This window comes from Hippocampus bargibanti, linkage group LG10, assembly GCF_051943395.1.
Source record: "Hippocampus bargibanti isolate YZ-2025 linkage group LG10, ASM5194339v1, whole genome shotgun sequence".
Classification (NCBI taxonomy): Eukaryota; Metazoa; Chordata; class Actinopteri; order Syngnathiformes; family Syngnathidae; genus Hippocampus; species Hippocampus bargibanti.
Genome location: NC_142743.1, coordinates 14,709,037 through 14,723,663, shown reverse-complemented (window position 1 = coordinate 14,723,663; position 14,627 = coordinate 14,709,037). Strand labels below are relative to the sequence as shown.

Below are 14,627 nucleotides of genomic sequence, written 5' to 3'. Positions count from 1 at the left end.
TTGACAGCACCTTGGTCCATCAGCTTTGGCAGGAATTGCCACAGTCATCCTCATTTTTCCACTGAATGGATTGATAGCAAAGAAAAGAAGCAAACTGCAGGTGAAATTGACATTTGAATCATTGTTCTTTTTTTTCTTTCGGAGCAGTTATAGTGTTGCATGCCGGGTCCAGATTGTCACAGCTGGTTTAGATAGTAACTGATGAGCTATGTGGGTTTGGGACCACTTTGTCGTGTCTTTTGTCATGCCACCCTTTATCCCGTGACGACAACAATGACTGGAAAATGCAGTCATACACGACTTAGCATTTCTCTGCAACATGTGGTTTGCACTACAAAAAGTCATAATTTAGAAAAGACAGCATCAGATTATGACCACATTTCTGGCACTCGATTGGAGACTTCACATGAATTATTACACTATTGATAAGTTTAATTATATTTACAAAAACTTGTGATGCCCTCTTAAGACAATGCTCACAAACAATCTGACCTCTTTTTTGTTTTTCTTGTGTTTAAGGAGATTCAAATGAAGTTCATGGATGGCCGAATCAAACTCATGAACGAGATCTTGAATGGGATAAAGATTCTGAAGTTTTATGCCTGGGAGAAGGCCTTCCTGGAGCAGGTCTTGGGTTACAGAGAAAAAGAGCTAAAGGCCCTGAAGAAGTCCCAGATCCTTTATTCCATCTCGATTGCATCTTTCAATTCCTCTTCTTTCATGGTAAGACCACCGGACTAAACAGCTGGTTTTTTTTGTTTTGTTTTTGTTGTTTTCAGCAAAGCACCGAAAAAAAACACATAAGCCATCATTAGCCACTGATGTTTTCTAAAAGTCGCCCTCGAGTATAGGTTCCAGAATTTTGTGGGAAATTCATTTGACAAAAACCAAAAACAAGAATGTCAGAGTTCGCATGCACACCTCCAATGCCCATAAATTAATAAATGAATGTCGTTCACTTATTCAGAGTGCCTGAAAAAAGGAGTGTCCGATCCCAATTCATTCAGAGTACGGCTGGAAACAGCAATAGCTGCTGATTGCTTTAAAACAATGGCTGTAAAAAAACTTTTTAGTTTCGGTGCTGTAATCCTGAAAGTCAGCCAAATACAGAAAAAAATAAAAAGAAACAAAATTGTATCCTTTACAGTCCCACAGACCGCCATGAAATATGCGCTGTATTGTTTTTATTTTCCCAATCACCACACTGTTCAAGCACGTTTCAAGTTTTTCTTTATTTGGCTGCGTGTGGCCTTGTGCGGCGTCTGAGTGACTGAGATCTTCGTCGTCAATTGGCTGTCGCAGTCAACGGAAGGATTGAGCTCACGTGGTTCTGCCTGAAATACTGACGGAATGCCCACCTGTGTAAATGAATGAACTATCCACAGCATAGATTTTTGACCAAACCTACTGGTCCCATTATGTTCCGTTTTATTTTTCACACATATCTACAAATGTATGTTGTTTGCGTATTTCTGTTACTGTACATTACTTTTGTATCTCCGATGGACATTTGGTTAGTGGTTTCATTTGGTGCTCACAATGAATCTAAATTACCACAACTACATTTTTGAAATCTAATGTGTTGCCGTCCTCCAGATTGCTTTTGCGATGTTTGGAGTTTACGTAATGCTTGATGATAAAAACATCCTGGATGCGCAGAAAGTGTTTGTTTCAATGGCACTTATCAACATTCTGAAGACCCCACTAAGCCAGCTACCATTTGCAATAAGCACAACCATGCAGGTAAGCATACACTCAAAAATATTATTGTCAAGATAATTGTGCATAGCCTCCCAATGCTTTCATTAATAAACTACTGAGTTATTAATTTAACAATATGCTTTGTTTAAATTATGGCTGCATCCTCTTTGATATGTCAGGATGAATTAAACATGTGACTACATATAAGTCATCAAATGGTACTTCTTAACATCTCAGCATGTTGAATGATTTTATCAACAAATACATTGGCAGACAACAGTCTGACTACAATGATCAAATCTCATCTTGGTCATTGTATGACAACCTTATCCATGATTTCAATTTGTCTGCGATACACATTTTTGATGATATAACCTCATAGAAAATTGACACCACCTTTTGGTAAGGCAAAGGTGCTGAAGCACCCCTAGATTTTGTGAACATCTCTGTCTATACTAAAACATCTCTGGCACAGCCATTGAAAACATTGAAACAGCTCTATTAGATCTCATAGGATTTTACAAGACATCATGATGTTGTGGTATGTCAAAGGATAAAGTACTTTCTCCGTTCCAGGCTGTAGTTTCACTAAAACGTCTGGGAAAATATCTGTGCTCAGAGGAACTCAAAGAAGACAATGTCTTAAAGACCTCATTGAGTTCTGGTAAGAACCCCACCTACGCTTGTATGATTACATTGGATGAATGAGCTGCTATTTTCCTTATAAAAAATGGTCATAATAAATGTAGTCATACCCCAAGATTTAGTTGTTTGTGTTATGTTGAGCACAACAGTTTGACATAAATGATGAGCACTGTCACCTCCTGGGCCCCCAGGATGACAGACAGACAAAGTAATAACAGGATGCTCCCATTTAGTGGTTGAACATAAATCAGCACAAGATTTTCAACTTTTGATTTATGGTGAGACAAATTAGACAGACATGCTTGACTTTTCTGTCTCGCATCTTTCAGCGCTCGCTCAGGCAGTCTGTAATTCTACATATAATTACAGTATGAGAGAGCCTGATGAACGTCTTCAAGGGATATTTCTGTTAAACCTTTATTTGGAACTTCAGATTAAAGATCTTGACAGGTATTCAGCATTTCATAGCACATTTTATCTGCTTCTGTTTAGATGGGGAAGATGTGCTGATTGAAAATGGAACTTTTAGCTGGTCTGCGGAGGGCCCACCATGTCTGAAAAAGTAAGAGTAATCAATGTGGCTCATTTGAAGAAAAAAAACATAAAAGGCTCAGAAATGACAAACAGGACATTTGTTGTTGCGATTTACAGAATCTCCATCCAAGTGCCGCGAGGTTCGCTTGTGGCTGTGGTTGGACATGTGGGCAGCGGAAAGTCATCTTTATTGTCTGCCATGCTGGGAGAAACAGAGAAGAGAAGTGGCCGTGTCACTGTTAAGGTATGAAGCAGTATTATTCTCTGCAGTCAAGCCCTCGGTGTGTTTGGATCTGTAAACATGTCAATGCCTTGAGCCTCTTTCTGATTTGTCTCTTTGAAGGGTTCGACAGCATATGTGCCCCAGCAGGCCTGGATACAAAATGCCACAGTCCAAGACAATATCATTTTCGGCCGTGAAAAGCTGAAGACGTGGTACCACCGTGTGCTGGAGGCCTGCGCCCTGCTGCCTGACCTTAACATCCTACCTGCTGGAGATGCAACAGAAATTGGAGAGAAGGTAAAGATGATTTATGGTACTATTAATTTTGATGAGCGTTCCCTCACAGTCTTCTTACAGGGGCTAAACCTCTCGGGCGGACAGAAACAAAGAGTGAGCTTGGCCAGAGCTGTCTATCGGAAGGCAGATGTGTATCTACTGGATGACCCACTTTCTGCTGTTGACGCACACGTTGGTCAACACATCTTTGACAAAGTCATTGGACCCAAAGGAGTGCTTAGAGACAAGGTAGAGTGCAACTGAGTTTCCATCAAGAGATTGTGGTGTCACTACACCTCAAACACGAACAAGAATGTGGCCTTTATTGTTGTCTTAACAAAACAAAAACCGCCACGTTGGCAGCATTTGGTCTTCAGGCAGCCACAATACACTGTTGGATTCATCCGAATTCTCTCACTTGTGTGACTCTCCAGACCCGTATCCTGGTCACCCATGGGACGAGCTTCTTGCCACAAGCTGACCTCATCCTTGTCCTCATAAACGGAGAAATCACAGAGAGCGGTTCTTACCAAGAACTCCTCAGCCGCCGCGGCGCCTTTGCAGATTTCATCCACACTTTTGCTAGCACCGACCGCAAAGAAAGCGCCATACAAAGAGGTGAGGAGTCTAGCCATCTTCCAAATGTTTGAAATGTGTCTTTCTGTAAAGTCTAAAAAAACAATTCATGTGCTGTTTGGCTTGAACATTTTACCGCTTTTCAAGAGGGAGTTAATAAATCAGCTCCCAGCAGTGACGTGCAGTCAGGGGAGGCAGGTGATGTCACGGTTTGCAAGGTGGTGATGACGGGTGCAGATCCCAAAAAACAGGCAGGAGGGAGCAGGAAGTTGTTTGACAAATTGTATTAAAATAAAGGTCAGCAGGAACAAAATGTAAAACATCAAAATCAACTGAACAGTAAAAATACAAAGTATCAAAAGAAAACCAAGTGTAAAAGTCCGCCAAGGTTAAACAAACACATGCACAGCATACAATGCATGCGATTGCAGACAAGGCATGCAAAATCTAAGCAGCAAACAATGAACCGACATCGGATGGTCGTGCCGGGTGTCCTTTTAAGTGTCAGTGATTAAAACGACCAGCACCTGCGAGGCTGCAGGCAAGGCTGACGTCGCTACCCGTTGGTCGCCAATCTGATCGGGACGACCAGCACCTGTGCAGGTGCAGGTGGGGCCGACAGCGCCCCCCGTTGGTCGCCAACCAGATCATGACATGGCCGTGCCTCACCTGTCATCATGGAAATATCAACTGGAAAAATAAATTAAAGTAATATTTATTTAGTGATTTGTACTTTAAAGTTCTTTTCCATTTTACTTCACCATTTTTTGATTTTTTTCAAAATCGCTGAATTTTCACATTCACCGTTCAAATACTAAGTAGAGACGAGCGGTGAGGCAGCAGCCGACTGAGCCTCACCATGGATTGCGCAATGACTATGCTCACTGTGCTGGCTTGCTCTGCAGTGAGACCGCATTGCTGTCCCTCTGCATATCGCTATTAAAGTGTTCAAACACTTTTAATGTATGAACTAAAGGTCTACAGTTTAGCTGGTGTATATAATGTAGTCACATTACATTATAAACACTGTAATAAAGTGTTTATTTTTTTTTATTTTATTTTCATCAAAACTGTGTGCATAGGTGAGGCACACAGTTCTCCTGCCTCATGACAGGGGGCGCCTCCTCGGCTGCTGAATAATAGAATTAGTGACAGCAAGCGACAGTAAACAGTTAGCAAGTTAAGTGCAACCATCCAGTCATTTTTTCGTGTTGCTTGGCTTTATTTTCAGAATGGATGATTACATATCTAAATTTAAAGAAATAAAGAGACTTAAAACTGAAGAAAGATAAGGAAGGCTTCTAAAAAGAAAGTGTAGATGCCTTTCTTCAGAAAGAGCGGCGCATGGACTTCATTTATAAGTAAAGGTAACACGATGATAACGTTTTTTTTTCTATGCTACAGTTTATATAAAGAATGCTGACATTACATTTTAAACAAAACACGTTAACTGTTGCCAATCAAATGTTGAATCAGTCACTCTGTAGAGTTCATATGTTTGTAAATCTGAATGTGATGACGTCAGTGCCTCACCAGCCAGGCTCTCAGTATAATGAGGTGCAGTTCGACAGGTGTAAACCATACCCACAAAAATGAAACATTTTATTGTGATCAAAACTGAGCATAATAATTTTTGTGAAGGTGTTTTTGAAATATAGTTTTTGAGTCCCATTAGAATGTTCAACCGGTCTTGACATTGTGGCTGATCAGCAAATAACACAAATTCTGTCACCCACGGGTGTCAAACTAATTTTTGTTTCCCTGGGCAGACTGTGCTCACTGAAACAATATAAATATGTCAAGAATAATGTTACATTCAACTATTGCTTAAGTAACTGTAATGAAGTGTTTGGTAACAAGAAAATTGTTACAATATGGAGCTGCTTTATTAAACTGAAAATTTTTGGGACATATTTTATCAAGTATCATGGAATTTGTCATCTTTGATTTACTTCAGCGGGCCACTTAAAATAATGTGATGGGCCATATCTGCCCCTGGGGCTTTGAGTTTGACACCTGTGTTGGAACCTATAATAATGCAAAAACATGACTTTCTCGTAGCTGGCTCAAGAAGATCCAATGCTCGGCTGAGCATGGTTGATTTCATGCCATTCTCCAGAGACTTATCTCAGGAGCAGCTTATTGGGTAAGAAAGTCTGAGTACTCTAAAACTACAGAACTGTGACCTTGCATTGACACAATCAAAGTAAGGCTCTGATTAAATTCAATGAAACTGACTTCTCTCCTTTTTTGGCCCAGGGGTGACACAACAAATACAAACTTGCAGAATATGGAGCCTGTGTCTGAAACAGAGCAGGAACAGGTTCCTGAGGAGCTTGGGAAGCTCACTGAGGCTGATAAGGCCCACACTGGACGAGTAAGACTGATTAATTATTCAAAAATTCAATTGAAAAATATATATTGGTTTAATGATTTTTCCCCATTACAGGTGAGGCTGGAGATGTACCAAAAGTACTTTAAGACCATAGGCCTGGCCATCATCATTCCAATTGTCTTCCTGTACGCATTTCAGCAGGGAGCCTCGCTGGCTTACAACTATTGGCTAAGCATGTGGGCTGATGACCCAATAGTTAACGGTACCCAGATTGATGCCGACCTGAAATTGTCTGTCTTTGGAGCACTAGGCTTTGCTCAAGGTAATGTGCCATAATTTGAATGAAGATTTTTAAAAATCATGATATTACCATTTTTATTTAATTGTTTTGTACTGTGTCAGCAATGTTTTGTGGTAAACATAACCAAGCATCTTTTTGTTTTGTTGTTGTCTCGTCAGGCATCGCAGTCTTTGGTACCACTGTTGCTATCTCCATCTGTGGCATCATAGCCTCCCGCCACCTGCACATGGACCTACTCGTCAATGTGTTGCATTCACCTATGTCTTTCTTTGAATGCACCCCGAGCGGAAACTTGCTCAACCGCTTTGCCAAAGAAATTGACGCCATTGACTGCATGGTACCCGAGGGCCTGAAGATGATGCTGAGCTATGTCTTTAAACTCATGGAGGTGTGCATCATTGTGCTCATGGCTACACCTTTTGCCGCTGTGATCATCCTGCCTCTCGCATTTCTCTACGCCTTTGTGCAGGTAACCTCCCATTCCAAATTACAACTCCCAACTCAGGATTTTGACTTTTCACACGATTAACAATTTTACCGTGTTATAGAAAAGTTGATTGGAGAAGTGAATTCTGTGTAACCCCCAAGCGCCTTTTCTCGATACTATTATTCAGATGTTTAATTTTTGTACTGCAGAGCTTCTATGTTGCCACATCCTGTCAGCTGCGGAGGCTCGAAGCTGTGAGTCGCTCCCCCATCTACACCCACTTCAATGAGACGGTCCAGGGTGCCAGCGTCATCCGAGCATTTGGTGATCAGTCTCGGTTCATACTGCAGGCCAATGACAGGGTAGATTTCAACCAGACCTCCTACTTCCCCCGATTTGTCGCCACCCGGTCAGTATCAGTCCCGAATATAATGTGCTATATCTCTTTTTAAAATGATTGAGGAAGTACAATGACCACCACATGTTTCAGACCAGGGCTGTCAAACTCATCTTTTGCCACAGGCCACATTGTCGTTACAGTTTCCTCTCAAGGGCCGTTTTGAATTTGGGGAAGCCATTGGAATCTTTAATCTCCCCTACATATTACATACAGAGCACACAACAAATGACCAATTTTCAAATCTGAATCAGAATCAGAAAGCCTTTAATCGTCCCACAATGGGGAAATTTGCAGTCCACAGCAGCAATTTGAAAGGGGATGGGGATGGGGGGGTGAAAGGATAAAAAGACAACAAAAACAAGATATTCTAGACAAGAATAGTCAAGAATAATAACTTTTATTGTAGTTTACATGGGACAGTTTGAAATTTTGCTTCGGACTTGGCTTTATTTGCTTCCCCGGGGCGAATAAAATGATGTAGCAGGCCGGATTTAGCCCCCGGGCAATGACTTTCACACCAGTGCTGTAGAGCAGAAGTCCCAAAGCCCCGGGCCGCGGACCGGCACCAGTCCGTGGGTCATTTGGTACTGGGCCGCGCAGAAAGAATAAATAATTTACATAATTTACATTTTATTTATTATCTGAGTGCGAACTATGTTTTATTTTGAAAAATGAAAAATTACCAGATTACATGCGTCTTTGACTCACTCGTGACGCATGTTAAAACGCTTGTCTAAGTCACGTAGGTATCATTTTATTTTGTTGTATTTATCCGCCGGTCCGTGAAAATATTATCTGACATTAAACTGGTCCGTGGCGCAAAAAAAGGTTGAGGACCACTGCTCTAGAGCATAAGTCATACCTGTCAGATCTCCGACATGAATATGACAGGATAACAGGCTGTGTCTGTTTACCTCAGATTGACCCCAGGTTTCTCTGTGCTTCCATTGTGGGCTTTGTGTTTGGCGACTAATTAACCTTGAAACTTTTAAATATGATCACTTCGATTCTGTCTATTCTCTATCACATTGTTTTCGACTTTTCATTTTGGTTTTGAATGTGGAGTTCTGATCCTGCTGCTGTTCAATAAATAAAATCATAAAATTAACAATGAGAATATATTTATGATTGGCTTTGTACACTTTCCGTAGTAAGCTCGCTAGTGTTGTTTATAAAGTGACATCACGCTTTGACGCTCATCAGGATCTCACTCCAGGAAAACACATGTAATGGTTATGTTTATGAAGTCGAAATTATAATATTGCCCATGTCAAATAAGGAAGATCAAATTTGTGCTTCATCCACAGATGGCTGGCAGTCAATTTGGAGTTTGTTGGTAATGGAGTGGTATTGGCAGCTGCCATTCTGTCTGTAATGGGGAGGGACACCCTGAGTCCCGGCATTGTGGGATTGGCTGTATCCCATTCCCTCCAGGTAAGAGGCTTTGCTTCTGGTGTACTGTCTTAATACTATTTTCATAAACTGCATATGCTCATGGTTAAAATAAAGCCTTGGCTGTTTTGTTTACGCAAAAACGTAATGACCTCATAGCTGAAAGGCTGCTATGTCAGTAGAGCACAGACCTCCACAACATGTTCTGGAACGTTGTGTTATGTATGAATTTGTTCAATTTCAGAATCAGTGAATGCTTGTTAGTTGAAATGAGAATAAACTGTTTTTATTATGCTGCGTTCTGCAGGTGACTGCAATCCTGAGTTGGATTGTCAGATCGTGGACTGATGTGGAAAATAACATAGTTTCTGTGGAAAGAGTAAATGAGTATGCCGACACTGCAAAAGAGGTCAGCGTTTCCACCATACATTCACTTGACCCACAAAATGGGTTTTGTTTATGTTTTATTTATGTACCATACACAGTGACTGATTTCATTCTCTTCACATCATTCAGGCCAGCTGGAGTATAGAAAACAGTTTGTTGCCTCTGTCTTGGCCCCAGACAGGCACAATAGAGTTCCAGGATTATGGGTTGCAGTACCGCAAAGGCCTGGAGTTGGCTTTGAAAGGCATTACCCTGCAGATTCATGAAAAAGAAAAGGCGAGTCATTTTAAATCATGTAATCCTTACCTAATGAGCGTATATGGAACTGTGTGAGACATTCAACCTCTCCAATGTTCCAGGTGGGCATTGTGGGAAGGACGGGAGCTGGGAAGTCGTCACTTGCCCTGGGAATCTTTAGAATCTTAGAAGCCGCAAAGGGAAAGATCTTTATTGATGGAGTCGACATAGCCAACATTGGACTCCATGATCTTCGGTCACGCATAACTATCATTCCCCAGGTAAATTATGAACAATAAAAACTGAGATCTGGTTTCCCGCTCATAAACCATTGATATTACTTCAAACATGGTGATAGTATATAAAAGGAATAATAACACGTTGATTTGATCTATGACCAAAATTATCTGTGGGTCTTTTTTTAGGACCCTGTGCTGTTCTCGGGCTCCCTCCGGATGAACCTCGATCCGTTTGACACCTATACTGATGAAGAAGTCTGGAGTTCATTAGAGCTTGCTCACCTCAAGAACTTTGTGTCCAACCTGCCTGATAAACTCAACCATGAATGCTCAGAAGGAGGAGAAAACCTCAGGTACGCGTGAATGTTACAACCCAGTTAATTTGGGTTCTTACCATCCCCAAATTGTTATTATCTATGTAGCTTGGGTCAGCGCCAACTAGTCTGCCTTGCAAGAGCCTTACTGAGGAAAACCAAAATCTTGGTTTTGGATGAGGCAACAGCTGCTGTGGACCTGGAAACCGACACTCTGATCCAATCCACAATTCGCACCCAGTTTGAAGACTGCACTGTCCTCACCATCGCTCATCGCCTTAACACTATCATGGATTACACAAGGTATCCTATCAATCGCTTTTCAACATCCTTTTTCCATCTTCACTTATAGGACAACCGACGCCTCAGGACAAGTTGTGCCCATAATTTGTAAAATCACCTCAAATGACTTTTGCTGAGCATATTTTACAAAGATTCCATATAGCTATATTTTACGTTTTAAGACTCGCGCTGAATATTCAGGAAGTCTTGTGTTCGAGTTGATGACGATCCCCACGTGACGTCACATTTGAAACGCTCCTGACCGAGAAAGCAACACACAATACATTTTGCGGTACTTTGTTTGGTCTGAAAACTTCGTGTTGATCCGTGTTGATGGCAAAATTAGAAGGAAAACACATAAATAGCGCGATGGTGAATCGTTGTGTGTTGCACCAAGACAACTATTTGATATTCGCTGACACAAGCAGACAAATCAGCCCATTTCCAACGGAGCTTGGGTGCCATTTTCTGCCTTTGTCTGGGACGCTACATTGCTGTCATTGACGGCTCGAATTGATATGGGAGGACTCCTTTGATCGATTGCAAACATGTATGTTTTCCTCTTCAGAACTATTTGAATCATATTCATAAATGGATGAGTAACAAGAAAGCATCTTCTCAGAATCTGAAGCCATTGTTTTGATTCTCGAGCAAGGCAAGACATCTTGGCGTGATGTCACGAAGTGGGGGCGGGACTTTCTGAAAACCCCCAATTCGCAGCTCAATTTGTTGCAGTTTTAGCACACTTTAAGTCATTTTTATTGGTGTTTTGCATTTGATTAAAAATATCAGCCTGCGTGTTTTGGGTAATTTAGATGCTATAAAACGTTTTTTTCTGATGCCAGTTAGGAAACAAAAAAATGGTGTCGGTTGTCCTTTAAGCAGTTAGCATTTTAGCATGCAACATCATGAAACAAAAGTTCATGGCAGTACGTTTATGAGTTTAGATGAGCTAACTAGGAATATTAATGAGAAAAATATTCATTTAAAGAGAGTTTTGGAAGTGTTCAAACTACAATAAAGATACTGTGCTGTATAGCAATAGGAAACTGGTTAAATGGTAAACTATACTAAAGATCAATTTCAGTGTTTGGGTGATTCACTTGTTCAATAATAATCCTTGAGAAAAAATACACTATAAATGGAGACTAAAAAAACAAGTTATCCATAGTTATTTGGTGAGAAAAAAAATCATATTTTTTAAAATTGCATTACATGATTTAGTAAGTTTGATTAAGTAGTTTAAACTGTTGGGTAACTGGAACGGATTTCAAAAGCAGAACAAAGCGATTTCAATTACATAACTTAACGTTTTTAAAAATGTAATGAAAATACAGCGCAGGGTCATGGGGAAGCTATGGGGGGGAGGTCATTTCTATTCCTTGCACCCCAAAAGTGAAAAAGTAATTCAGTTAAAGCAGCAAATAGCATCAATTATCATTGTTTGTTCCGCTCTATGCTCTCTAACGTGTCGATCTTCATGTAGATTGCTTTTTTCTTGGGGGGGGGGGGTCTAAATGTGGATTCTGTTGCTGTTCAATCAATAAAATCATAAAATTAATAAAATGTTTATTACAGTATATCATTTGGGCAGTCAATGTAGATAATGCTGACACTTAAAAGCTTTCCCCTTTTTGCTCTTGTACAGAGTGATTGTTATGGATCGAGGCCACATCTCTGAGATGGATTCCCCAAGCAACCTCATTGCACAGCAGGGACAGTTCTTCCGCATGTGCCGGGAAGCTGGGCTCGTCTAGGACCAGGGTGCTTGTGTGTAAACTCTGCACCTTTTTTCCATGGCTTTTCAACAAAAGTCGAATTGTTCCTTCCAAGCTTTGTGGCAGCTCAACTGAGGGCATTGTCAATGAGGGTCCTGAGATGCTACCAAAAAAGTCCGAGGTTTCTGAAAACATATGGGCATGCTGTCCTGAGTCAGGAAAAAACAACATCTAACTGAAGCTATACAGTGGATTGATGGGAGCGTGCAAGGGATATATAATGGATGCAAAAAGTTGTGGAATTCACTCATTCTATTTAAGCATTAAGGTTAAACCAGGAATGAGAGAGAACCACGATGTATTTGGATTGTTATTCCTGTTGTTCATTGGAGCAGTATTATTGACATGTCAGTAAGCACATGACATATACTGTATATCTTTCATGTTTTTCTCAGGCTTTGATGTTGATGTTTACTTGCACAATTTTAAACCTTGAATGTGGTCATATGCATTCATATACCGACTTGTTATTCAAGAATGAGGACTGAAATAACTCTGACATACTGACCAACCGGAGGGTTCAACCTTGCGAATATGAGGGATTTGAGGTTTTCAGATGCTTCAGAAATGAATTTGAAGTCGCCAATTTAGATTATTTTTATGTTAGAGAATTGGATTGGATTGGATATGCCTTTATTAGTCTCACAGTGGAGAAATTTACATTTCACAGCAGCAAAGTGATGAAAGGAATGAAAGTAGAAAAACAAAATACATGAGCTGCTGGAAAGGCAGCCAATAGGAGGAAAACAATTGGGTGAGCCAAGACATTGCGCAGCCAATTCTTTATTTCTGTCAAAGTAAACACATAGACATAGACCAAAGAAATTTTGTTGGTTAGATTCAACCTGATGCTTATATGTGAAAACCCACATTGTATGAAGAGAATGTCTCTTCTCAACAATGGTAATAAATCTTGGTGAGTGAACTACTCTCCGCCACCGCACGACTCAGCCCATACATATGTATATACTGGATGTGTGTTCAGAGATTTCACTCTTGTTCTATTTTTTTGCTGATCGTAAAAAGTGTAGATAGTCCTCAACGACCTTGATCCTTGATTCAAAGAATTGTGAGCTTTTCGCTAAGAAAAGTCAGGATGCTGTTTTTGTCTTACTGGTTTAGACAATCTTTTCAAATAGAAACCATATAGTTTATTTATGTGGTATTTCAGAAACCTGTCCTTACAATACAGAGGATTGTATTATATTTATAGTTTTTATAACAAGCTGTTTTCATTTTTCACTGACTAATGACTATATTTGTATTGTTGTATGCATTGTGCTAAATATTAAACATGGATTTGATTCAACAGTATATGTGTTGCATTTGATATTTGTTAAATAATGTCAGTAATTTCATAAAAACAAACGTGTTCATTTCAAGCTTTTAAGCATTTCTCTGGAATTCTGTCATTCTGCAATTTACTGTTTAAAAATTAACAATCATGGGAAGTGTTTACTGAAATAGATTTTTTTTCTGGTACCTGTATACTTTACTAGTATTTATTCTAATGACAACTATTTATTTTTACTTTAGGCATTTAACAACATGCTATTGAGGTGATAACAGAGCTAATGAGGCAATCGGAGCCAGGGATAGAACATTAGTGGTAATCACATAGACACAAAAGAAGTAATCAGATTGGCTTCAGGGAATGGTCTACTGCTCCCGCAACCTTAGAGCAGAGACCTATCAGAGAATAGATCTGGCCCTGCCAACTCTGTCAATTAGGGATATATACAAGTAACATCCAATTACGACCGGCGCGACTTACGACCACCCATACTTACGACCACAACCACCAGACCCTATTTGTTATGTTTTTATTTTAATTCTACGCCTGGCACCCCAACGCGCTAAAATCCCGGCAATGTGTACGACAATTTTGACTAGCTAGCCAGCATCTCACTCTCGCACAGCAATCGACCGTGTGATGGCACCCGGGGGGGAAGCGTCCACTGTCGCCAGGACTCGTGCCGAGGCAGGTCGGGCGTCGGTGCGCAGGCACGCGAGATCGTCGTGGCTGGACCGCCGCGACCAGAACGGTGGACACTCCCCCCTCCGATGCCATCACGCCGCTGCCGCCGCTTTGAGACAGTTCGTTCTGCTTCGGGGCGACGGCAACCGGTAGAAAACCGCGCGACCCAGACCGACACCCGCCTGCCCCCATGGCGTCCAAATCAGATCATTTCGTTTGCAAGTCATTTAGCACAGAGTCTCTAATTCAACATTTTGTAGAGGGCCAGAGTTATCAGCACAACTTTAGTTCACTGACGAAGCTCTTTTGATGAGGAGTGACACATCTGACACCTTCAAAGAAGCACACATGACGACTGAAGAAACATTTTCCTGGATGAAACAGAAAGACTATATTTTGAATTAGTATTTCATAAGAATTCATGGACAAAATATAATTCACATTAGTCTGTGATTCAGATATTTTTAGGCCAGCCGAGAAGGCCTTGCATGCCCTTACGGCCAACCACCGTTGTAATGACAGAATGCGAGCAAATGATGTTTTTTTTTCTCTTTCAATGGCAATAGACAATAACAGTCGATAGATGGCGAAAGACGTCCAGT

At 40.7% G+C, this 14,627-nt stretch overlaps 1 protein-coding gene across 2 annotated transcripts in view; it reads left to right on the top strand.

The window, feature by feature from the left end:
• The window catches only part of abcc6a (ATP binding cassette subfamily C member 6a), a 29,282-nt gene extending 15,926 nt beyond the window's left edge, over positions 1 to 13,356 (top strand). For both annotated transcript variants that reach the window (XM_089005534.1, XM_089005535.1), the window contains exons 11-31: positions 8 to 100; positions 520 to 723; positions 1,597 to 1,743; positions 2,278 to 2,365; positions 2,839 to 2,908; positions 2,998 to 3,124; positions 3,224 to 3,400; positions 3,461 to 3,628; positions 3,814 to 3,997; positions 6,017 to 6,101; positions 6,215 to 6,332; positions 6,405 to 6,612; positions 6,750 to 7,060; positions 7,228 to 7,427; positions 8,726 to 8,852; positions 9,118 to 9,219; positions 9,327 to 9,473; positions 9,557 to 9,715; positions 9,860 to 10,026; positions 10,096 to 10,290; positions 11,918 to 13,356. In XM_089005534.1, coding sequence (XP_088861660.1) covers positions 8 to 100; positions 520 to 723; positions 1,597 to 1,743; positions 2,278 to 2,365; positions 2,839 to 2,908; positions 2,998 to 3,124; positions 3,224 to 3,400; positions 3,461 to 3,628; positions 3,814 to 3,997; positions 6,017 to 6,101; positions 6,215 to 6,332; positions 6,405 to 6,612; positions 6,750 to 7,060; positions 7,228 to 7,427; positions 8,726 to 8,852; positions 9,118 to 9,219; positions 9,327 to 9,473; positions 9,557 to 9,715; positions 9,860 to 10,026; positions 10,096 to 10,290; positions 11,918 to 12,026 — 3,186 coding nt within the window. In that variant the 3' untranslated portion in view covers positions 12,027 to 13,356. The remainder of the gene's footprint in view (positions 1 to 7; positions 101 to 519; positions 724 to 1,596; positions 1,744 to 2,277; positions 2,366 to 2,838; positions 2,909 to 2,997; positions 3,125 to 3,223; positions 3,401 to 3,460; positions 3,629 to 3,813; positions 3,998 to 6,016; positions 6,102 to 6,214; positions 6,333 to 6,404; positions 6,613 to 6,749; positions 7,061 to 7,227; positions 7,428 to 8,725; positions 8,853 to 9,117; positions 9,220 to 9,326; positions 9,474 to 9,556; positions 9,716 to 9,859; positions 10,027 to 10,095; positions 10,291 to 11,917) is intronic.
• The last annotated feature ends 1,271 nt before the right edge of the window (positions 13,357 to 14,627 follow it).